The sequence below is a fragment of the Pavona decussata genome, unplaced genomic scaffold (assembly GCF_977016875.1).
Source record: "Pavona decussata unplaced genomic scaffold, jaPavDecu1.1 SCAFFOLD_138, whole genome shotgun sequence".
NCBI classification, from domain to species: domain Eukaryota; kingdom Metazoa; phylum Cnidaria; class Anthozoa; order Scleractinia; family Agariciidae; genus Pavona; species Pavona decussata.
Window position 1 is genome coordinate 534,671 of NW_028145551.1, and position 24,934 is coordinate 559,604.

The 24,934-nt window shown below is 39.6% G+C and overlaps 1 protein-coding gene across 1 annotated transcript; it reads left to right on the forward strand.

Moving 5' to 3' along the window:
* Window positions 1–1,668: 1,668 nt before the first annotated feature.
* Window positions 1,669–24,451, forward strand: LOC146467102 (uncharacterized). The gene is made up of 9 exons (XM_085126337.1): window positions 1,669–1,704; window positions 6,940–7,035; window positions 8,401–8,457; window positions 8,865–8,894; window positions 18,716–18,757; window positions 18,910–18,981; window positions 19,521–19,556; window positions 19,741–19,776; window positions 23,850–24,451. Exons 2-9 carry the CDS (start codon window positions 6,951–6,953, stop codon window positions 24,284–24,286), a joined length of 795 nt encoding a protein of 264 aa, XP_084982463.1. The 5' UTR covers window positions 1,669–1,704; window positions 6,940–6,950; the 3' UTR covers window positions 24,287–24,451.
* The last annotated feature ends 483 nt before the right edge of the window (window positions 24,452–24,934 follow it).

Consider the following 24,934-nt stretch of genomic DNA (forward strand, 5'->3'; position numbering starts at 1 on the left):
CCTGTCACTGAAAAACAGGCATATTTTGACCACATTCCTATTTTAATTAATATTTCGAAAACTATTTACAGGAGAGTAGAAATTTGTACATCATTTTAATAAGAAATGACGAGGCTTTACAGAAAAAAAAGTTTGTCTCCATTTGAGGTCACAATGTTTCATCAAAAAAATATAATTATCATAAATCAGCTTAATGTTTCACAAACTGATACATAAAATATGACCAGGAGGTCTGGTTATGCAAAGAAAAGTTTAAAAAAAAGAAAATGTTCCCTGATTTATTTGCTGCAATTCCTCCAAATCTGGTGGAGAAAGAAAAATAAAAATATAAATTACAATTTTTTTTATTGATAACCATCTAATGGAATAAAAATAATAAAACAATTTTTTGGATTTTTTTGGAGAGGATGTGTCTATAGAGGGGTGGATGGGGAAGTGTTGTAAAAGGAGAAATAAGCCCTCCTACGCCTCCAAAATAGTTTTTTGCCAAAATAAAAATACCTCATACTTCATCCATAATTCAAATTCGTTTTAATGACGTTGCCTACTAATAAGAAAATATTTTTGTGTGGTTTATGACTATGCGGGGAAAGCAGATCTTATCAAAGGCTATTGAAATCCAAAAAGAAAATTGGGGGTAGCCACTTATTTTTTTTATAGATAGTGAAGCAACAAGTATTCTTAAAAACAGTATAATAGAAATTAATGTACGGCGATGTTTTCGAAATTGAACCCTTATTATCTCTAAAAATTGCATGATTACCCCCCCCCCCCCCCCAATTTTCTTTTTGGATACCAAGAGCACTTGCTAAGTTCTGCTTTCTCCGCATACCTTTAAACCGCGCAAAAATATCCCTGTATTACTAGCCCCCATTTATAGGAAACCCGAGTATCCCAAGATGGCTAGTAAGAAAAGTAGGGATCGTCCTTAATAGTGCATCGCATCGTACGAAATAAATAACATCTAAACTTGATTTGCAGGCCCTATTTCGCTCTAAAAGGCACAACAGTAGGGGTATCTCCAATCGCACTACACAGAAACCCAGACGTATGACCAGCAGTGAAGTACAAGTTTCCACCGCTGAAACTGGCAATGGCATGGGCGGCTCACCAAAAATGCTACCAAAGCACGCAGTCTTAAAAACAAAAGGCCAAGAAAAATCAGACGTGAAGCTCTGCCAGGCATCAGTTAGAAAGGCCAAGGGGATAACATCACCTACACGTAACAAGGCAGCAGATTTAGAAGACAACATACTGCGTTTTAGAAAACTGGAAAATATCGAGCTGAGATTGGAGATAAAAAGGCTCAGAAAAGATCTTGACAATTAAACAGCGTCCAAAATGGCATTTAACAAGACGATATCAGTAATCGTTTGGACAGTTGCTAAACTTATTACATTTATATTATAAAGCTTTGAATATTGAGTGGAAAAACTGTAAATTGCAACCTGTGAAAGGTTATTGCAGTTATCTTTAAAATAAGACGACGGTTGGGGGTTGAAACGTAGCCTATTTTATAAAGTATATCATTTGAGTAAAAAATAGAATTTAAAATCACTAAGAGGACATTGGCACCAAATAGTAGGTCTGTAATAAGTCTAACCTTCTCCATAATCTCATGCACCCCGAAGGTCTATTGTCTTTCGGAAATTAGAGGGATCAGATTGATACCGAGGACTTTGTATCGTAAATTATTAACGGAAGGTAAACCTATATTTTATCATTAAGCAGATTGAGCTGTTTTCCTACCAAAGCAGGCAATAGTGGTCTTACTTCTGAACAGAACTAGGGTAACAAAGATAAGTACAGCATAATAATGTTTTGACCATAACATCGGTTTAGTAAACCTACGGTATTTCGACTGTCATAATTACTAGTTAAATGTTGACATACTGTGGTTTAATTCTAGTGTTATTAGGGCTTTGCGCTTGTTTTCTGAAAATGAATTTCGGCTTTAACAACAGAGATTTAAAATTAGTTTATTTTTTTTCCATTGGTGCTTTGGCGACCTTGACCAACCTTGACAGGTTAATCCAAATACATAAAACCACATTATTTGAAAATGCAAATGCTCGGTGAACTTTACGTTCAGCACTGCTGCGGAGAAAAGCCCGAACCACCCAACTGTTCATCATTTTATTGGTGGATATCTTTTCGGAATGCATTATCGCCTTAGAAAATTGGATGCAGCTTTGAGTTTAGAATCTACAGTTTTCTTCGGCCCAACGTCATCTCGATATTTCATAAGATTGGAAAACTAATTGCTATCGTTTTGACGGAGGGGCAAATATTGTTAAAGATTCGGATTAAGGTCAGTAAACCAACCATTGCCTGTGAATTCGAGAGAAAAGCTTCCGTATTTCGAAATGATTTTCGCGACCCTATACCTAGCTTTTGAGTTAAACTATCCAAACGGATCATGCTGTACTAGCTTATGCAAATATGGTCTTTCAAAGGCGTTAATGCTGACATTAAAAAAAAAATCTTATTTATGGGTTTATTAAAATCTCTTAGCTATGGGGCTCCGCGCGCGGAGCTCCGCTATAAATTAGCGTTAATGTAAGGAATAAAAATTCTTTGAATTACCACGTAAAAATTTAGCCTTGACATTAGTTTCTGAACAAAGTATAAAGAAAATTTGGTCCCCTTATCGCTTTGAATATAAGAAGATAAATTACCTTGATAACATTTGTCTTTAATTAGGCTCCCCTCACGGAAACTGCTTTCCTGTGCGCGCGTGATGCAAATCGTTCTTCGTTGATAAGAGAACAGAAGATCGAGCTGCAAAAATGGGACATTAAGAAATCGTCTTCAAGTATTTGAAGTCAGGTTCTGGATCGTAATGCTGCTAAAACTTGATAGAGTCCAGTTAAATTTTCAACCCGTTGAAACACGTTTTTAAAGAAACTAGAATACGACTTGGTCATATCAGTGGAATTAAAGAATACTTCAGAAACTTACGAAAAAGAGAATTTCATTCCTTAGAAGACTGAAGTTAGGGGAATAAAAAGGGGGCTTGGATTTCATGCATTACCAATTTTCTAATTTGCAATTTATGTTGTGTTTACAACCAATTATAAATCTCCATAGTCATCGGCACCCAATAGTAGAGTTACCTGTCAGTAATTGGCTCACCCTTCTTCGTTATTTCTTCGTCGTCCCCGAAGATCACATTGTCTTTCGCAAGTTAGAAGGGTAACATTGATACCAGGTTCTTTGCATCGTAAATTATAAACGGAAGGTAAGCTTAAGACGATTGACGGAATTTTACCATTAAGCAGATTGAGCTGTTTTCCTAGGAAAGTGGGCTACGGAGGTTTTAATCTTCAACAGGACTAGGATATGAAAGGAAACTACGACATGATAATGTTTTGGCCATAACATGTTAATTTAGTCTACGTTATTTCGACTGCCATAATCACTGGTTGAATGTTGACATACTGTGGTTCAATTCTAGTGTTATTGGGGTCTTGCGCTTGTTTTCTGAAAACGAATTTCGGTCCCTAACAATAGAGATTTAAAATTATTTTGTTTTTTCCATTGGTGTTTTGGCGACCTTGACCATCCTTGACAGGTTGATCTAAATACATAAAATCACATTATTTGAAAATGTAAATACTCGGTAAACTTTACGATCAGCGATGCTGTTGCGAAAAGCCCGAACCACCCAACTGTCCATTATTCCATTGGTGGATATCTGTTCGGAATGCATCATCGCCTTAGAAATTCGGATGTGGTTTTGACTTTAAAGGTCTACATTTTTCTTCGGCTCAACGTTATCTCGACATTTTTAACACTGGGAAACTAAGTGCTTTTGCTTTGAGGGAGGGGAAAAATGCGTAGTAAGTTCAGTTAACAAACAACTGCCTGTGAATTCGAGAATTAAGTTTCCGTTTTCTAGAAATTTTCACGACTTAACTTTTCAGTTAATCTATCCGAACAGATAATGCTGTACTTGCTTATGCAAATATGGTGTTTGAAAGGCGTTAATGTTGTCGTTAGCCAAAAAAAAACTAAAATAAAACTAACCGAAATGCAGCCGCCACAACTTTTTTCCTTTTTTTTTTATATGTGGAGTTCTTAATTAGCCCTTCTTGTTTCCTACGGGAAGAATTAATTTGTTATTTTCTTCGATACCGGACTTGACTTTTATTTTGCTGTCTATTTAAATTTCTTTCGGTCTTCGCTTCTTTCTTTATCGCTTATGGTCACATTGTTCAGTACTCTGGAATGATAATTGGGCTAAAACGTTTCGTCTTTCATAAGTTTTCGGTAACATTTTTACTCAACGGATGTTGAAGAGAGTTAAACTTGGTTCAAACCAAGAGTAAATCTCTCAGTATTTGCACATTTTTTCCAAATTTAAAAATTAAAAGAGACGTTCACGCACAGCTTACCGTCAAAAAAGTTTACAGCTATGAAGTTGATTTTTTTTGGCATTTTCGGGTACCGCTTTATCGATCAGCAGGTTTATTTCTACTTCTGTCACAACAGCGGACAGTTCTCCCATCTTGACGTCTGTTATAATTGCCAACTTGATACCTTGAACTTTTGGGAATTGGGAAATATTACTTGGGGAATATCACTCGGGTATTTCCGAGGTCTTAGCTCGGCGTATTCAGGCAAACCAATTGCGTGCTAGAGATAAAATGTTGGATTATAACATTGTTTATCCAAATAACGTCAAGTTTCGTGAACTCCACATTTCCAATTTAGTTTGGATTTTTGGTCAAATAAAGGTCATCGTTCCGTTTAATAAAGCGTTTGTTGATTCCGTGTGGATTAACCGAGTGCCGATTTGGAAGATAAATTTTTGCTGTAAACGTTTTGCGGCTTTCTGTAGACTGCAGACTGCAGACTGCCGTTTGTTGGTAAGAACTATTTGGTACGTTTAAGTGTCGAGCGACCGGTTTCGATGCATCTTTGTCATTTCTTTAAACGCCGGCCTCGAATATGTTGGTGAAATCGGCAGCTTAGTCTCCTTCCCGTCCCAGCAATGTCATAACTTCTTGCATAAAATTAAAATCATCTTACGCAATAGAAAGTGTTAGCGGGAGCGCATGTAAAACAATAATTGAGTTTAATACATCATGTGAGTCCTGCAATTTTGTCGACGTTATGAATGAACGGGGAATGATCATGAAGAGCGCGTTTGCTTCCAAAATGCTTGTAAAGTGAGAAGTGTACCGGTCTCCTAGTCTTTAGCCTTGACATAAATTTTTGAATAACTGTAAACAAATTTAACCTAAAAGCTTTTTACGCCTTGAATATCTAAAAGATGTTATCTCGATCACCTTTATCTCTAAGCGTGTTTTTCTCACCCTGACCTTGGATTATTCGGTCAGAGGACTAAACCGACGATAGGAATGAAACAGGAGGAGTGGATTCGACGCGTTGTTAATATTTCAATTTGAAATTTACTTTGTTGATAACCAATCATAAATGTTTAAAATAATCGCTCAGTAAATAACAGAGCGACCCGTCAGCAATTAGCCTAACCTTCTTCATTATATCTTGGTGGTTAATGAAGACCACTTGGCCCGTCGAAACTTGTAGGATCAGTTTGACTTTCGAAGACCATAACGAGAATTTTTTCATTACCAGGTTGTGCTGTTTTCCTACCAAAGTGAACAACAGTGGTATTACATCTCAACAAGAATAGTATATCAAAGGTAAGTACAGAACAGTAACGTTTAAGCCTTAACATCTCAACCAAACCGACATTATTTCGAGTAGTTCCATTTTTTTTTGTGGTGTTGTGCTGTGATCAATTAATTTCTGAGATGTTTTCGGGCCGTCGCACTATTGTTACACAACAGTTTTAATTTAATATTCATCGAAAAGTTCACTACCTGACAGGGTAAATGCTTGAGAAAATATGTTCAGTAAAGTTGTTGCGAGTCAGGCGCATAACTAGTTAGTTTAAGTAGGACGCAGGTTTGAGAGGAGAGAGGAAACAATGTTTATTGTTACTATTTTACATTTTGTCGGAGATGTAGCAGCCTGATTAGTAAAACAAGGAGGAATTAATGCCAGGAAAATGATGTTTAAAACAGGAAACGAAGTCGGGCCCGATAAATGATTCATATATAAAGTCACAAACAACCACCACATAAAATGTTGGTAATTGTTACAGCTACATCAGACCATTTTATCGCTTCGCTTTTTAAAGAGCAAATTTGGGTATGCTAACATAATTTGATCATTGCGGAACTTTCTTCAAAATCTTATTAACTGATTTCAGCAGCTGCTGGTGGTTTTTAAAAAATGGTAGCTGGCCTATTTTCGAACTTTTTTTCAAACGACGTTTACTGCTCGTCTGATAAAAACAAAGGATCAGTTTCCCATTTTCGCGAAAATCTGAGGTGGACAATGGATAAAAAAAAAAAAAAAAAACGCTAGTTGCTCTTCTGCACAATTTAATTCTAATTTCTGTGGCGGTTAATGCTTTTGAGCACACATAATCGTCCATTGGCTGCTTCTGTATCAGCAATTTTCAACGCGGCCAATAGTGGCGTTAGGGGGGCAGTGTCACCTACTTGTAGTATTACTTTGACAATAATAATAATAATAATAATAATAATAATAATAATAATAATAATAATAATAATAATAATAATAATAATAATAATGATATAACAATTTTGCAAACAATTAAAATCAAGCACGAAGAAATAGTTTAGCAAAACTGCAACATGGGCAATAAAAAGAATGAATAATGAGAAATTAATTGTTTGCTTGTCTGTAAATTTAAAATCAAGAAAATCTAGGCTCAAAAACATTTTTCAGATGTGGGGGGGGTAAATTGTCTTGGTATCAGGAAATGTAACAGAGCAATATAAAGAATAAATAATAAGAAATTATCGGTCGGTCACTACTGTAAAGTTATCCTATATTTTTTGCTTGTCTGTTTGTTTTTCTTTTTGTTTGTTTGCTAAGGAGAGTCAGGGATGGCATTGAAGACAACGATGTTCTTTCTTCTTCTCGTCATGTTGCCAGTGGCGACGGAGGCAAAGAAGCCTCTAAAGTCTCAAAGTACGTAATATAAATAAGATGAATATCAGTATTTAACACTCGCACTAAATAATCATTAATCATTAAAAAAATAAGCCCTATAGTAATGCCTCAATAGCTTCTGAAGTGGGTTTTCTAAATTTTCGTTTTGATACTTAGTATGTTGCAATAGCCCACTTTGAAAAAGAGTGATGGCCTGGGTCGAGAGTAGCTGCCCAAGCGATTGTGGGAAGGTTTGGGGGGACGTTGGCTATTATCTTCGCATTTTTGCGTCCCCCCAAACAATCCCACAATCACTTGGGCGTTACTCTCGACCCAGGCCATCACTCATTTTCAAAGTGGGCTATAAGAGCTACTAGTGGGTAGCGTAAAACAGCGTTTTCGGTGGATAGCTTGAAGGCATTTTTTTCTGTTACGCTGTCCCTGACAACAAAAGCCTGGTAAGACCAAATTTGTGTTCCTTGCCTCTGCGCAAAAACTTGCAGGCTGATCTATTTATTTATATGTTTACTTTTTCAAAACTAGAACAAACTATTTAAAACCTCTCTGCCAGTTATTAGAATCAGATAAAAGTTCACTTTTTCACGGACAATACTGACGTCTTAGTAAAGGAATTCTACAAGTTCACTACTTGGGCATGCATAGGGAATTGTTTGCAAGAACTAATTGAAGGAAATTTACAGCCGCGGTTATCTTTGAAGACACAAAAAGCAATACTTTAGTTTAAAAACTACTACAGAGAATGTTTTCTTTGAAATATATATTTTTTTCTGTTTGTACTCTGTGGCTGTATTTGAGTTGTATTGTTGACTTGTTCGCTGTTTTGCATGAGCATGCATGTTTCAGCTCGAGCGCACTCGACTCATTACTAGATCTCGCGTCATCATCATCAGTGTGTGTGAGATCTTAAACCCCAGTGAGACACCTTAAAGGAAACCTCCACTCTTGAAATATATTAACTTTGAATTGTTCAAGTCGCTCTTTTGGATTTCATGACTTAACACGATTGGTCAATTGTTTCACACAATAGAACTTCTGCTTACTGCAACAGCGGCAACTGTATGACGTCATGAAATCCAAGATGGCGGCGCCAAGGAAATTTTCAATCGAAAATAGGGGATAATCATTTCTGATTTTTAGCACAGTTGAATGTCAAATGTACTTTTTAAATTGAAATTTAGAATTTAGACACAATTTCCTATCAAATTGTCGTCGGAGTGGAGGATCTCTTAATAATCTTTGAAAAATGTCTTCTAAGATCTGCTGTTACGACGTACATATTGCATGTAGTCAAAGACTGTGTTGTAAGTTGTAAAATATACATGTTGTTAAATGTTGTTAAAATAAGCTCAATACTGCTAATCGATATCGTACAATTTTCCACAGTGCAGACGAAATTTACCCGGGAGGAAACTTGTGACGTTAGCCACTGCCATAAGGAGTGTAAGCAGACAAGAAAATGTTATTAATAATTAAATAACAGAATAATAAAGTGACGATAAATAAAGACAAAACTAACAACATTGTCATCTACTAAAACCTGTTTTTTTTTTTTTTTTACCGATGTACAACAATATTTATTTGTTTTCGATAAAAGTAACAAAAAAAAAAACTTTATAAGAGGTAAGTCTGGATAGGATGGGATGACATAAAAGTAGGTAAGATGTTAATAAAAATGGTAATTTAAATGAGGAGTAAAGGTTTTTTAAATATGAGACAAGTTAAAATAAGATATAATGGGATGTGATAAGAACCCTGACCCTAACAGATGGGATAAGATAAAATTTGTAGAGATAGAATAATATAAGATAAATTATTTCTATATTACTCTCTTGTACCTTTCTCCACAGGCTGTGAAGGCAGTAAATGCAAAAGTAAATGTAAGTGGAAAAACAAATATTATTTACCGATAGAGAAAAGGGATGCGGGTGATCAACTGCATTCCAGTTATTTTAAAGTTATTTCGGTAAACGTAGTCAGCATAGATCAAGAACAAGCTGACTTCACCCCTATGGAGTATTGAGTTATTTTTTCTTCAATGATATACCCACATAGGGCATACTATCAAATGCGAAGAAAAACAAAAAGAAAACATGGTACATTCATGCCACAAAACACTATTGTATCGAAACAACAGGCATTATCAAAATTAAAGAAATCCAGAAAAATAGCGAACAAAATGAAACAAGCACACAGTTTTACATAATTTTGAATTCCAAAATTAATAAATGCTCATTAACGCTAACAGTTACAGTAACACTAACAGAGACACTAAAAGTAACACCAATACTAAAAATAACAATAGCAGTAACAGTGACAGCAACAAACACACTATAAGAAACTCCAAAATTAAAAATAACAATAGCAGTAACAGAGACAGTAACAAGCACACTAAAGGCAACTCTAACACTAAAAATAACAATAGCAGTAACAGTGACAGCAACAAACCACACTAAAGGTAGCTCTAAAACTAAAAAACAATAACAGTAACAGTAACAGAAACAGTAAAGGCTGGTTTAATCGTACGAAGCAAGGATAAGCATTAGCAGAAGCATAAGCACAAGGTTGTTTACACGTGTGATAAGCATAAGCACAAGGTGACATACGCAGGCGCAGTCAATTAAAATTTTGGCGCCAAAGTTTTAAATCCAAGATGGCGGAGGTGCACGCCACCATCTCGAAAACAGAACACACTTCCGCTGACCACTGGTGACTACTGTTCTGTGTTCTTGTGCTTAAGCTGGCGTTATCCTGGTTTACACGGGCGACGCAACGACGCAAACATAAGAGCAAACACAAGCAAAAAGAACTATTTCTCTTTCTTATGCTTGCGTTTTAGGCTTGCGCTTATGCTTATGCTTATGCTTGCGTCGAACGTGTAGACCAGCCTTCACATTAACAGTAACAGTTAGAGTATTAGTAGTTCTAATATTTACACTAATAGTATCCCTAACACTTATAATAACACTTTCACTGATAGTAATAGTACCGGTAACAGTAACAGTAACAGTAACACTTAAGACCCGGCCAAACGGATGTATCATTGTCCAACATTGTTAAATGGAACATGTTGCACTTCTTTGGCCACCATGTTGCACGATTTTGCATGAGGAGGGATGATGTTGAAGGAAGTTCGATTTTCATCAAACATCGTCTTCAACATCGTTCAATATTCTTTAGTTCTCTTGGATAAACAACAATTTTGTATTTGTTCAACATTAATTAATGCGTACATGCTTACTAAGCTGACTTTGCGCTATCTTTCATCCATGGCGATGGTTTATTATGATTTTCTTCGCGCATTGCGGGGTGAGATTTCAAGCTACAGACGGAAAAGGAACAAAGTCTGAATCTATCAATCTCTCTCAAAGCTCAAATACTCAAACTATTTTGTTTTTTCGAAAGGAAAGAGAGAGCGAAAAGGTGTAAGACCAGGCAAAGCGAGAAGTATATTACGTTACTGAGGTCGATCGGTCTCGCGCAATTTTTTGGGCAAACCAGTATACCGGGGGATGTTTTCCAGGGATTCTGAGTAGCAGTTTTTAATCCGAGAACTTTGAGTTAAAATGTCACATCAAACATGTTGCATCCTTTTACAGTAACAGTAACACTAACACTAACTCTAACACTAACACTAACACTAACACTAACACTAACACTAACACTAACACTAACACTAACACTAACACTAACACTAACACTAACACTAACACTAACACTAACACTAACACTAACACTAACACTAACACTAACACTAACACTAACATTAACACTAACACTAACACTAACACTAACACTAACACTAACACTAACACTAACACTAACACTAACACTAACACTAACACTAACACTAACACTAACACTAACACTAACACTAACACTAACACTAACACTAACACTAACACTAACACTAACACTAACTGTTGCGGTTTTTGTTAATTTACACTTTTCCATGTAGTTTTTGTTTTCCGTATCTTTATCCGTGTTAATTGTGTCCTGTACCCTTCATTCCTTCCTGAACAATTTTTCGCACTATATGTAAATTCAGTGGTACATAATATTTTCAACACTTTCATTTTATCACTCACCCACCTAAATCCAGCAATTGGTAAGTGTTTTTTCAGTCGTCCTGTTTTTTGGTTTCAGTTGTCATTTTCGCGTTTATTCTTTTTATAGCCGTTCTTAGTTGTTTCCTGTACTTTCTCTGTTAGGTATTTTACCAAACCCTTTGATTTGAGTAAATAAATTGCGGATTGAAAACCTGTGAGTCTCTTCGTGGCCCTCGCCACTTCATTGTAAAATACCAATTGAAGATCATGGACGGTATCGAAGCTGATAATGCAAGTTCCATCCGAGCGAGTTCCAGGAGTAGAATGCCTAATTCGCTGCAGGACCAAGAAGGAGTTGTACGCGAAAAGCTGAACAGTCTAAAACGGTCTGCAGGAGGCTATGTCGCCACAATGTCTAAAGTGTGTGCTCGAATTGATGATTTACTCGCGGACTTTTCTAACTTGGTGCAAGTGCGGAATCTGCAAGCCACCTTGTCTGATGCATTTAGGAGTTATGGAGACAACGTCGAGCGGACCAAAGATCTTCTCAGTGACAGCAGCTTGGAACTTCACGAAATCCAGGGCGTTTACGAGGCTCAAGAGGTCAGAAAACGTCTGTATGATGATAGGATCGAACATTTCGCGATCGAAGCTGCTCAGTATTTTAATAAACAAGTGTCAGAAGAATTACCCCGTGTCAACACTTCATCGCCTCGAGGATCGGTGAAATCGCAGAACAGTCGAATTTCCAAGTTAAGTGCAGCGAGCTCGAGACTTCGCGAAGCCAAAATCGCGGCAGAAAAAGCGGCTCTAGTCGAAAAACAAACTGAGCAAAAACGATCGAGGACAATAGCAATGAAAGTCAAGTTATTGGAGCTTGAAATGAAACAAAAGCAATTCGAATTTCAGCATCAACTAGAACTAGCGAAGCTCGACGCCGAAAAAGAGGCAGAGGAAGCTCGGGAAAGGACAGAGTTGGCAGATTTGGAGTTCAAGTTAGCAGAGCGCGAGTTTTCTTGTCTGCAGTTTGAGGAAAATCCACCTGAGCGGCATAGTTTTAACAGAAATATTGACATTGACGAAAACTTTACAAGCGTATCGGACGCTGGTCTGCAAGTTGTCTACCCTCAAGCTGTTTCCACGCAATTAGGGTCGATCGCGCAGGTTTGCTCCACGCAGCCATTTTCTCCAACCACGTGTTCCGTCTCATCCACGAGAGTCTCGACCGGCCACGTCACGTCTTCGCGTGTCTCTGTTCTTCCCGACACGTCCTCGCGTGGATTAACGTTGCCTGCGCCCACTTCACGTTTTCCTGAATTTTCTGCCACGTCCTTTCAAGCCCCTGCAGTTCCCGTGGTGTCCTCGCGCGTCTCCTCGTTACCTGCGTACTTTACGCGTCTTACAGATGTTCCACCCATGCCTGCGTGTGCTTCCTTGCAAGCCTCTGCAGTTCCCGTGGTGTCCTCGCGCGTCTCCTCGTTACCTGCGCACTCTACGCGTCCTACAGATTTTCCACCCATGCCTACGTGTGCTTCCTTGCAAGCCTCTGCAGTTCCTGTGGTGTCCTCGCGCGTCTCCACGTTACCTGCGTACCCCACGTGTGTTCCTGATTTCCCACCGATGCCTACGCGTGCTTCTGTGGTTCCTGCTATGTCTGCCTCAATGTTGCCGTCGTCGTTTGTTCCCGAGTCTCCATGCGCTAGCTCGTGTGTTCCTGCCATGTACCCGGGTGTCTCCCTGTTTTCTTACCAACCGCCCTACAATGCAGGTCCGATATTCACACATGCAGCTCAAGTCTGTGGTCCAGTTCGCCTGCCTTGTCACGCAACTTCAGGACATCTTCCACCTTCTCTTCAGCCAATGGGTGAAAGCTTTCTTGCAGCTATTGCTACCACAATAGAAAGAATTAGTGCCGATCAAGGTCTACCTCCACTACAAGTGCTTAAGTTTGATGGCTCCCCTTAGAGATATCCACTATTCAGACAGAGGTTTCACGAGATGGTAGAATCGAAGGCATTGGATGAACAGACTAAGATGGCTCGCCTGTTGCATTTTCTCGAGGGCCCTGCTCTTAGAGCTGTGCAAAGGTACGAGGCCTTGCCAGGAGGTTTAACCAAGGCGTTAGAAGTCCTGCAAAGTCGTTTTGGTCAACCCTTTAAGATCGTAAGAGCTTGCGTCGACACTCTGACTAAAGGTCCCCCTATCGCATCTCAAGACAAGGATGGTCTCCAACGCTATGCAGATATGGCACAAGTCATGTATGATACCCTCGGATCTATGAACTGTTTAGGAGAAATGAACACTAACAATCTCGAGAAAGTAATACTAAGGTTACCCAAATGGCTCCAAGACAAATTTCGAGAACATTTGAAGAAGCTTCAACGCCAAGGAAGAATTATCCCCACATTCAAAGACATTGTTGAGTTCCTGAATGACCGAGCTGATTTGGCTAATCATCCGTTTTTCACAACTTCTTCTGAGGTGAAGTCATACAAACGAATTGAAGATCGAGACAAGTCTCATCTGCGTCACCTCACCACTCTTACCACAAGTACCTCTAGGGAGGCCAGCAGACTTGCGATCAATAAAGACGCTAAAGCCAGCAACTGCCCCTTGTGTGTCCAGTACCACCCACTCTATCGCTGCGGGGTATTCAAGTCCAAGCCCGTCGAGGAGAGGAGGGCCTTAGTCAACAGAAAGCGGATTTGCTTCAACTGCATCAACTCTACAGAACACACGGCCAGTTCGTGCAAGTCGCAAATGCGTTGTAGGGTACCTGGTTGTGGAAGGTCTCACCACACTTTGCTTCACCTGTCAGGTCCATCCCGAGAAAACGCTGATCATCACACTAACAACACTGAAGTCACAGTCATCCCAACCATGCCTACTGTCCTGCCAAGCGACCAACATGCTCCCTCGAGCACGTGCGCTACTGCAACCTTGGCTGAATCCTCTGTGATTTACCTGCAGATCATGCCCCTCAAGATCATCGCCAACGATGGACGATATACAACCACTTACGGCTTGATCGACTCCGGCTCCGACGTCACTATGATTGACCCATCCCTCGTCGATCAGCTTGGTATTCAAGGCGAAGATGGACAACTCCTCCTTTCCACAGTAAGCCAAAGAGACAAACAGGAGAATGGAGTAAAGGTTGACTTCAAAATAGCGCCCGTTGATGATCAGCACTCACACCAGATTACTGTGCGCAATGCATGGGCTGTACGAGACCTTACCATCCCGCTTAAGCATGTAACAGCTCGCAAGAAGATGGAGCAATGGTCGCACTTGTGTCAAGTCCCTTTTCCCAAAGTACAAAGAAAGAAGGTTTCTATTCTTATTGGAACGAAGATCCAGGAAGCCTTTATTCCGTTGGAAGTTAGAAAAGGAAGTCCTAATGAGCCCTTCGCGATACGATCCTGCCTTAGCTGGAGTATCCTTGGCGGTTCCGGCAGTGTAGACGGTAGACGTCAGTTTAACCTGCATCATGCTTCTTCTGAAGATGTTTCTCTCAACCGACAGCTGGAAGAATTCTGGCGAATTGAGTCCCACGGCACCGTGAAAGAAGCCTTTGGGCCAATGTCTGTTGAGGATCGAAAGGCGCTGAAGATAATAGAGAACACAATCTCTAAGGTTGACGGCCATTCATTACCAGATGGGCCTTCTCTGGAGGCAGGAAGTACCCTACCTTCCATTTAACAGAGCCTTGGCAGAAGGTCGTCTTCAAGCTCTGAGAAGGAGATTTAATCGGGATCCTGGCCTAGAGGAAAAGTACCGCTCCGTCATAGATGACTACGTTACTAAAGGATATGCAAGACAGCTAAACGAAGAAGAGGCCTCTAAGAGATCCAAGATCACTTGGTACTTACCACACCACCCTGTGCTGAACGTTAACAAGCCCAACAAAGTACGCGTGGTATTTGATGCTGCCGCTAAATTTGATGGCACTTCCCTGAACGATCGGTTGTACCATGGCCCAGATCTCACAAATAATCTGGTTGGCGTACTTATTCGCTTTCGAGAAGAAGAAATTGCGTTCACAGCTGACGTAGAGGCGATGTTCCATCAAGTCAAAGTTCTTCCAGAGGATGCAGACGCCCTAAGGTTCTTGTGGTGGAATGCTTCTTCAAATCTCCCTCCTAAGGAATATCAGATGCTTGTCCACATATTTGGAGCAACTTCATCCCCTTGCTGTGCCAACAAGGCACTTCGACAGACGGCAGACGATAATAAAGGCCGGTATAGCCCTGAAGTCATCAAGACCGTACACAGAAATTTCTACGTTAATGATGTACTGAAATCTGCGCCGACCAGAGAGAAGGCGTATTGGCTTGCAGACCAGCTGACCAGGCTACTGAGTGAGGGCGGCTTCCACCTAACGAAGTTCACAAGCAACCGTAGGCAGGTGTTAAAGGCCCTCCCACAAGAGGAACGAGCGAATCCTTCTATCAATCTCGACCTCAGCCAACTTCCTATCAGCCGCGCACTTGGATTACACTGGGATGCAGCTTCGGATACCTTGCAATTCAAGGTTGTTCCCACGAACAAGCCTCCAACTAAACGTGGCATTCTTTCGACTGTTAGTTCCCTATTCGATCCACTTGGTTTTTTGGGCCCGTTTCTCCTCCCAGTCAAAGTCATTCTTCAAGGACTATGGAGAATGGACGTCCAGTGGGATGACCCTATTCCAGAGCCTTTACTAACACAGTGGAATGGATGGGTAGAGTCTCTGCCCCTTGTTGCGAACATCAAGATTTCGCGATGCTTCAAATCATTTTCTAGCACCCGAGTCATCACCGATGTCCAAATGCACTATTTTTCTGACGCATCCAACAAAGGTTGCGCTGCAGTTGGCTACTTAAGGCTCGTTGATGACACGGGAAAGGTCCATTGCGCCTTTGTTATGGGAAAGACCCGCAATTCCCCGCTGAAACAGTGGTCCATACCGCGTTTAGAGTTACAGTCAGCAGAGGTAGCTACACGCTTGCATCTACGCGACGAGCTTGACATACCCCTTCAAGGTGTTACGTTCTGGACAGACTCTTTGACGACCTTGCAGTACATTACGAACGAGAAGAGGCGATTCAAGCCATTCGTTGCTAATCGAGTGAACGAAATTCATGAAGCCTGGACTCCTCAGCAATGGCGACATGTGCCAACATCACTGAACCCAGCGGACGATGGTTCCAGAGGAATGAAGCTACATGATCTTGACCCAAATTGCCGCTGGCTCTCTGGCCCAAGTTTCCTCCTGAAGCCCGAAGAATATTGGCCAGTTAGAAGGATTGGCAATATTCCAGAAGACGACAGTGAAGTTCAAGTTGAAAGAACCGTCATGGTGATTGGACCTGCTTCTGCGTCGCTATTCATCTTGGCCTCGCCTCTTAACGCTTGTCGCCTGGTTGTTACGTTTCGTTAACCATGTTCAGAACAAAGGAACTTCTACTGAGAGAGGTGGAATATCCCTTTCAGAGATACGGTGCTCTTCCAAGAAAATTGTACAGTTGGTACAACGCCAAGCCTTTGCTGAAGAGATTGATTCCTTAGTCGAAGGTCGTCCAGTTAAATGTCAAAGCAAGCTCGCAACTCTTCTTCCTGTACTCGTAGAAGGAACCGTGCGCGTGGGAGGAAGACTTCGTCACGCTCCTATCGCCTTCGAAGCTGCCCATCCGATGATACTTCCTAAAGATCATCCAGTTTCTACCCTGATCGTGCGCTACTACCACGAAATCCTAGGGCACGCCGGTCGAGAGCACGTACTTTCCTTCATACAACAACATTTCTGGAGTATTCAAGCAAGGTCTCTCGTGCGCCATGTTCTATAAAGATGCATCGATTGTCGCAAGCGAAATGAAGTCCCCATGACTCAGTTGATGGCTGACCTGCCAAAGGAACGTCTCACTCCCTATGATCGGCCGTTCATCTACACAGGAGTCGACTTCTTTGGCCCATTCTATGTGAAGCGTGGTCGGAGTTCAGAAAAGGTGTACGGTTGCCTCTTTACCTGCCTTACCAGTCGCGCCGTGCATATAGAAGACGTGAGCTCATTAGAGTCCGACGCCTTTATTCAAGCCCTCCGCAGATTCATCTCGAATCGTGGGTGTCCCAAAGAAATCTGGAGTGATAACGGAACAAATTTCGTCGGAGCGGACAAGGAAATTCGCAACTCTATTTCGTCAGTGGAATCAGGATGATCTAAACAAGCAACTGATTAAGGACGGGATTAACTGCTCCTTGTGCCCAATGTTCCAGTGGAAATTTCAGCCTCCAGCCGCGAGCCATATGAATGGGGTCTGGGAACGGTTAATTCGAAGTGTGCGTAAGACCATGAAGGCGATCCTTGGCAATGCAGATGCGTTGGTTGGACTGGAAACCTTACGCATGGTCTTCGCAGAGGTTGTTACCATTCTCAACAGTCGCCCGCTTACTCCCAGCAGTGATGATCCAAGCGACCCGGAACCACTCACTCCGAACCACCTTCTGCTGCAACAGAAAAATCTCGCTCTGTCCCCAGGTCTGTTTGTTCGCGAAGATCTTTACAGGAGAAAACAATGGAGGAGAGCCCAATTCCTTGCTGACTGCTTCTGGAAACGGTGGCTAAGAGAATACGTTCCAGCTTTACAGCAACGCCAAAAATGGGTTCGCGAGGAAGGAAACTTGAAGGTCAATGATCTCGTAATGCTTGTGGATGAAAATTCCCCTCGTGGAAGATGGCTCCTTGGCAGAGTTATGAAGATCTTTCCTGGCCACGACCAACGCGTCCGAGTTGGAGAAGTCAAAACGAAGAATTCAACGCTCGTGAGGCCGGTTTCAAAACTTGTATTGCTGGAAGAAGAAGATTAGTAACATTGACATTCGCCTACAGTTATTCTCAGAATCCTCTGGGACAGTTTGAATGCGCTAGCTCTAAGAACTTTCAGTGACTGATTAATTGATTCGCTTTTATTGCTGAATTTCCCCAATTTCAGCGAAGCCCCCCAGGATGTTGCGGTTTTTGTTAATTTACACTTTTCCATGTAGTTTTTGTTTTCCGTATCTTTATCCGTGTTAATTGTGTCCTGCACCCTTCATTCCTTCCTGAACAGTTTTTCGCACTATATGTAAATTCAGTGGTATATAATATTTTCAACACTTTCATTTTATCACTCACCCACCTAAATCCAGCATTTGGTAAGTGTTTTTTCAGTCGTCCTGTTTTTTGGTTTCAGTTGTCATTTTCGCGTTTATTCTTTTTATAGCCGTTCTTAGTTGTTTCCTGTACTTTCTCTGTTAGGTATTTTACCAAACCCCTTGATTTGAGTGAATAAATTGCGGATTGAAAACCTGTGAGTCTCTTCGTGGCCCTCGCCACTTCACTAACACTAACACTTACACGAAAACAATCAATAATTACAACAACACTAATGATATTATTTGTACGTCACTAAATTTGTCTTCTGTATTGACCAATCAGTATTTAGTACTTTTTGCCCTCTATTATGTTATAATGAAAATAACAGCGGTGACGACAATTTCAGTGGTAATGATGTTGAAGTAAAGTATTACACTTTCAATTCAAAAGCCTGAAGTAGTTCAAGATTAGTAAAAAGAGAGAAGATAAGAGATACGTTAAAAGAAAGGAAAGTTAATAAGTATATTTTGATTTGCAGGCTGTGATTTTAACGCGAACATTAAAGACTGTATGAAATGGTGTAAGTACACAAAAACATATGGTTAAGAGTTAAAGAAAGAGATAATAAAGTTCATAAGAGAAATTTTTGCTTTTATTTATATGTCATTTAGGAGTTTGTTACGACATGATCATGAATAACGTTAATAAAGTGTTGCTATTTTATTTCTACAGTGCAGTCAGAATTTCCCAATTCTCTTGGAAATAAAGACAGTACTTGCAGTTTTCTGAGCGGTGTTCGTGAGTGTAAGTAGAGAAAAAATATTCTTAATAGATTAAGAGCGGAGTATTGAGGTTTGGAAAAGAAGTCCAAAGATTGTCCTGAACCTAAATAGAGAACTAAAAGCAGTACCAGGCAGTTATCATTTCATTTGTTACTTAAATTGAGTCAAACATATATTAGATAAAATCGAGTGGCTTTAAGTTGAGAATCGTTAAACTAAAACCAAAAATGTTGTTACTCTGATCAATCATAATAAAATACAGACAGCGAAATGAACCAATCAGAACTAGAAACAAATTCATGAAACGATCGTCAAGCGAAGGAAAACTCCAGCGGGCAAGTATCGATTGTTTTTTGTGTTACTTCTCATTGGTTGGCAGTGTGGTCTGATTGTTTTTTATTTTTTTTTTTTAAACCAAACACTAGGCTTAGTAAAGAAAAGCAAAACAAATACCTACATCGTAGACTTTCTCCCAATGAAAACATAATACTTGGTGTCTTTTAACCTTCACAGCAAACCTGAGATGAAGCAAGCATTTAATTTCGATAATTTTCTCCGCAGGTTGTCCCGCTGGCTCTTGGTCGTGCAAGTTCGAACGTAAGTAGACAAAAAAAGTATTAGTAAGATTTCTGGAGTGGAATAACAAAGTCTGAACCTTAGGTGTGGTCACGTAACTGATAACGTCATAAAACTATCCTAAAACATATTACTTAGTGTCTTTTAGTCTTCACGGCAGACCTGAGATGAATCGAGCATTTAATTTTCATAATTTTCTCCTTAGCTTGTCCCTTTGACTCTTGGTCGTGCAAAAATAAAGGTAAGTAGACAAACAAGCAATAGTAAGATTTGTGGAGCGGAATAACAAAGTCTGAACCTTAGGTGTGGTCACGTGACTAATAATCTCATGAAACTATCCTAAAACATGATATTTAGTATCTTTAAACCTTCACAGGCATGTTAAATTTGATAAAGGCATCGTTGTCTAACGTTTGGGAATTGTCAGCAAAACTATGTTTGCGTTTGACAAAACTTAGCGAACAGGGCTGAGTTGCTCGAAGTATGGTTAGCGCTAACCATTGGTTAAGAGGTATTAAAACCTATAGGTTGTCATGATATTTAACCCGGGTCGGCGCTAGCCATGCTTCGAGCAACTGGGCCCTAAATGTGATTGCAATTCTTACCTAATCACTATAAATGGTCCGGATATATTCTATTTTGCACTGTCCAGACAATTTCTAAACTGGCTGGAATTTATCGAAAACAAAGACTTAACAGCGGAAATTTAATAATCTAGCTTCCATTCTATAAAGGTTTAGTGAGAAATAGGTCGTTCTCATTTCACTTCATGACCGCCATGGCCACAGCGCAAGCGCGGTAACTCAGTTTTAAGGTATGTATTAAAACCCACTGTTAGACTTGCCTTTGTTCACCACTGAAACGGTAATTAAAATAATACTAATATGTTATCGGGTTCGAGCCTTTTACTTTTATAAGCAAATACCGGCACGACTAAATATATTCAGTAGCAAATGATAGGTACAGTTTTTTACATGATTTCAGCACGCTCTCGTAACGTAGTAAGTAACGCCCTGCCACTTTCAAAAACTCTTCAAGCGTGGCCCAGTGTCCCTTTGCTTCTAAGGCGCCGATGTGGAGTTCGCTGGTCTACTGCAACAGCATCATTTTGGCAACGGTCTTGCGCATCTTTCTTAAGCCCATAATTTGTCGAGACCAACACTCATAATACAGATTCCAAAGCACAATTGACTTTTCTCATCTTTCTAACAAAATTTAAGACACTTTAAGCACTTACTGTCAATTTGTTGTGCTTGCATGTCAATCACGTTTATAACCTCCGCCACTGCCAGTTAGCCATAACAAAATCAATTCCACACATTTTCGCCTGTCGTCTCAAAAGATACAACTGTTCTTATTTTTTGTGAAATCTTCTGATCATTGGCTTTTTGTTTGTTTGATTGTTTGTTTGTTTTCTTGATTATGAAGCGATTTAATTTGAGTGCAGTCTGGCTTCTCGTCGCAATAATAGTACCTATGGTTTTTGTTCTTAGACATGTTTTCTCCAGCCTCTTTGCGTAGTAAATTTATCATGTTTCAGGTTTGCTCTGGAAAAGACCATCACAATCGGCTTCTTTTAAGTAAGGCCTCCTGGGTTTGGGCAATGGACTTGGTATTTTTGAGCAGTTGGCCTTCTCTCCTCGTTTGCTTATCTTAAACATCGACTTCCACTGTTTCTCAAGAAACAAACCACACTTATTCTATCTGACCTGAAAGAGGTCGCTCAGGAGACACTACGCAATAATTAACCATTAAATCTATCTCTTCCCACACCGCATCAATCTTGTCCCAAGCCACACTGTCATATAATTATCTGAATTTGTAAAGAACTGCTGTTGTTGTTGTTGTTGTTGTTGTTGTTGTATCACTTGATGTGTATTTGGTACAGGCAAAATCAAAAGGAAGAAAGAGTTGTCCATAGGACATGCCTGGGCAAGTCGCGAACTAAATTTGTTTCCAAAATGTGATAAACAGACAGGTGGTCTATAAATACATTGTGGAACAACTCCCATCTTTCAAATAAAGAACAACTTTACAAGCTACACTTTTTTATTCCTCTTAAATAAGAATAAGAATAGTTTAAACTTTAAGGGGAAAACACGTTCCGAACAGCCTTATAATAATAATAGTAATAATAATAATAATAACAATAATAATAATAATAATAATAATAATAATAATAATAATAATAATAATAATAATAATAATAATAACAGTAATAATAAGAGTAATAATTCATAATTATATAATTTATTGATATTTATATTTACCTTTTTAATTAACATGCAATGATCAAAAGAGCATTACAATATTAGAATACACTAAATGTTTACATAAACTAAATTTCACAATGAAATAGTTATTCAAGCGCTAAAGGGTAAAAGCCAACTTTAAAAGGATATGTTTAGAGTCAAAATTTAAAAGTTAAAATGGAATCAACACCGTGAAGGCTTGCTTGGAACACGTTCCACAGTGTAGGCGGACCTACAGATAAAGATCTCTCACCAACGGATTTTTTCTTTTTTCCTGCCGGATGAAATGGAACAGTGCCTAAATTAGAGAGCAGTGAATAGTGTGCGTGCTCTCTTACATTGATTAAATCAGTAATATAAGCTGGTGCCATACCATTAAGTACTTTGAAAGTTGAAAGTAAAATTTAAAAATGTTAAAGAAGGGTCATCAGGAATGATTCGTCCTTTCTGTCTAGGTTGTTAATAGGAATTAAGTGTTCATTATTGTGTAAGTGAGCATTGAAATCAAGAACGTCAGTTCTACGTTTGTCGAAAAAGAACAGATAGAAAGACGCAAATTCTAAGTTTCCACCTATAGCAATTTTTATTAAGGTTCTCTAACTCATTAACAATTCATTAAGCCAAAACAAAGCAAATCACTACCGTGAAGGAGGCTTAGAAATGTGATCTTAAATATCATAAAATTTTGTGAAAGTTTGGTTTGAATGTCTCCAAAAATTATAAATAGTTTGAGAAGCTATATCAAACACTCGAAAGAGTGTTTTCCTTTATTTTCAAACACCTCGAAGTTGGTTCAAAAAAATCGGCGGTGCCTCGTTTTTCCAACCTACTTCTCGCTGTTTGAAAATCGGAGGAAACACTCTTCCTCTTGTTTAATATACTAGAAATACGTGACTCGCAAAACCTCGCGAAGCTGGGGCTGGGTGGAAAGCCCTCTTTCGTGTTGTAGCATCAAGTGAGGAGATTAAAAGGTTTCTGAACATAGCAACTATTTTGATGAGCATGGTCTTTTCGTAGTTCCACAGGCTAGTTTGCGGTTAAAAATCTATTTCTGACGCGATGAAATGTACAACGGGCGTGCAGCGCTGTCGTGTTCGATGAATTTATTTCCCACGGAAAATTATTTTACCGCGGCCACAAAACGTGTAATTTCTTCAATGCAATCTTTCACAAAAAAAGATTTCTAAAAGAAAGGGAAAAGATTGTGGAGAGATTTCTGTATCCAGTGAATATTGATGAACATTGCAGTTGAAATTTGATCATGCACGCATATTTTTTCCGATGTATGCAGATTTTTTTCAGACGACGCCAGACAGTCTGACGTCATTCAAGTGCGGACACCTTCAAAAAAACATATATATATATATATAAATATATTTTTCGCTCGAATTCGCGCGGCTTAGCTCCGCTCGGGCCGGCTCGGCCCGACAAATTTATTAACCTCGCTACGCTCGGGCCTTCGGCCCTCGCTTCGCGAGGAATTACATCAAAAGAGAAAATTGCGCGAGACTCTCTATTAAGAAATCAATTGTTCATCGTGTGTCGTCACTTGCAATGGGAATTGGTAAATGTCCTTTTCCATCAACTAACTTACCAAAACTGAAGACCAAAATGCGGAAAATGATGTCATGAAATGTATACGTCTGTGATGACCATGGTGACAGAAACCATCTTATACTTGACAGATCGACTAAAAATAGGAAAACGAAAGACCAGTTACAAAAGATAAGATAAGATAAGATAAGATAAGATAAGAAAAGATGAGATGAGATGAGATGAGATGAGATGAGATGAGATGAGATGAGATAAGATAAGATAAGATAAGATAAGATAAGATAAGATGAGATGTAATGAGATGAGATGTGATGAGCTGAGATGAGATGAGATGAGATGAGAAGAGATGAGATGAGATGAGATGAGATGAGAGGAGATAAGATAAGATTAGATAAGATAAGATAAGATGGGATGAGATGAGATACGATGAGATGAGATGAGATTAGATGGGATCAGAAGATATGCGATGAACGGAAATAAAACAAAGCTCTTGTATTTTGCTTTACAGTTTGTCCACTGGGCTGGAGAGAATTTGACGGAAATTCATGCTATTACGTCGAGGATACTGTAACCATGAAATGGAGCGATGCTCGAGCAGTTTGTCAAAACCTGGGAGGAGACCTTGCTGTTATCACTTCAGCCGAAGAAAACGAGTTCGTTTACGAACTGGTGATGGAAAAGGAAACGGTCACTGAGACGAAAGCGTGGATTGGGCTGAAAAGAAGCACTGATGACTCCAAGTGGTATTGGGTTGATGGCACTCCACTGGAGGGACAGTACGTGAACTGGGGAGAAGGAGAACCTAACAACCTGATGGGAAATGAGAACTGTGCGCACTTTTTTGGACACCCAGGAAAGTGGAATGATGCCCCATGCGAAATGACGGGAGGTTGGGCTCCCAAGAGCCCCACCATTCTTTGCGAAAAGCCTGCCGAAGAATACTAAATCAAACAACTGTGAGCCTTATTCTGAGTTAGCTGTTAGTTGCTATAAGGCAGATATAATTGTTAGTTAAAGGTTAAGAGCACGACATTTGCTCGTTAGACATGAAACTTAATGCTGTCAGTTGATATCAATGCTCACTCAGCTGAAAGAAATAAAAATGGTTTTGAGGAACTTGTGTCATAAAATTTGTAATCTCAACGCCAGTTGGTTCCGTTGGGTTTGGCTCGATGTCATTTAAGGAGAATACGTTTGGTCGCTGTAGAGGTGGTGTTTTGTATGTAAACAGTCTCCAGCCCAACCCGTCCAACTTTAATCTGAAAATTGGAAAAGAATCAAACCATCCTAATCGAACATCAACTACGTTCCGGGATATGTCCTAAAAGTCTAAATTTGTAATCTCTTGTAAGCGGCAACTCTCGCGTGCGAATGTGGACCAAAAAACCGAAAATAAGCTATCTTAAGCGCTCGCCTAAAATTAAGCAAACAAGTATCAATCTATGTTTTGTTTCCTTTACCATAGCCTCTTTGATATTTTTATTTCATTTGTTCTGAGTTGTGACCTTATAAAGGTTCCTTAATTCCCAATAGTAAAATTGCCATCAAAATATGCATTGTTTTTACCAACAAACCGTTTACAGTCTTTAATTC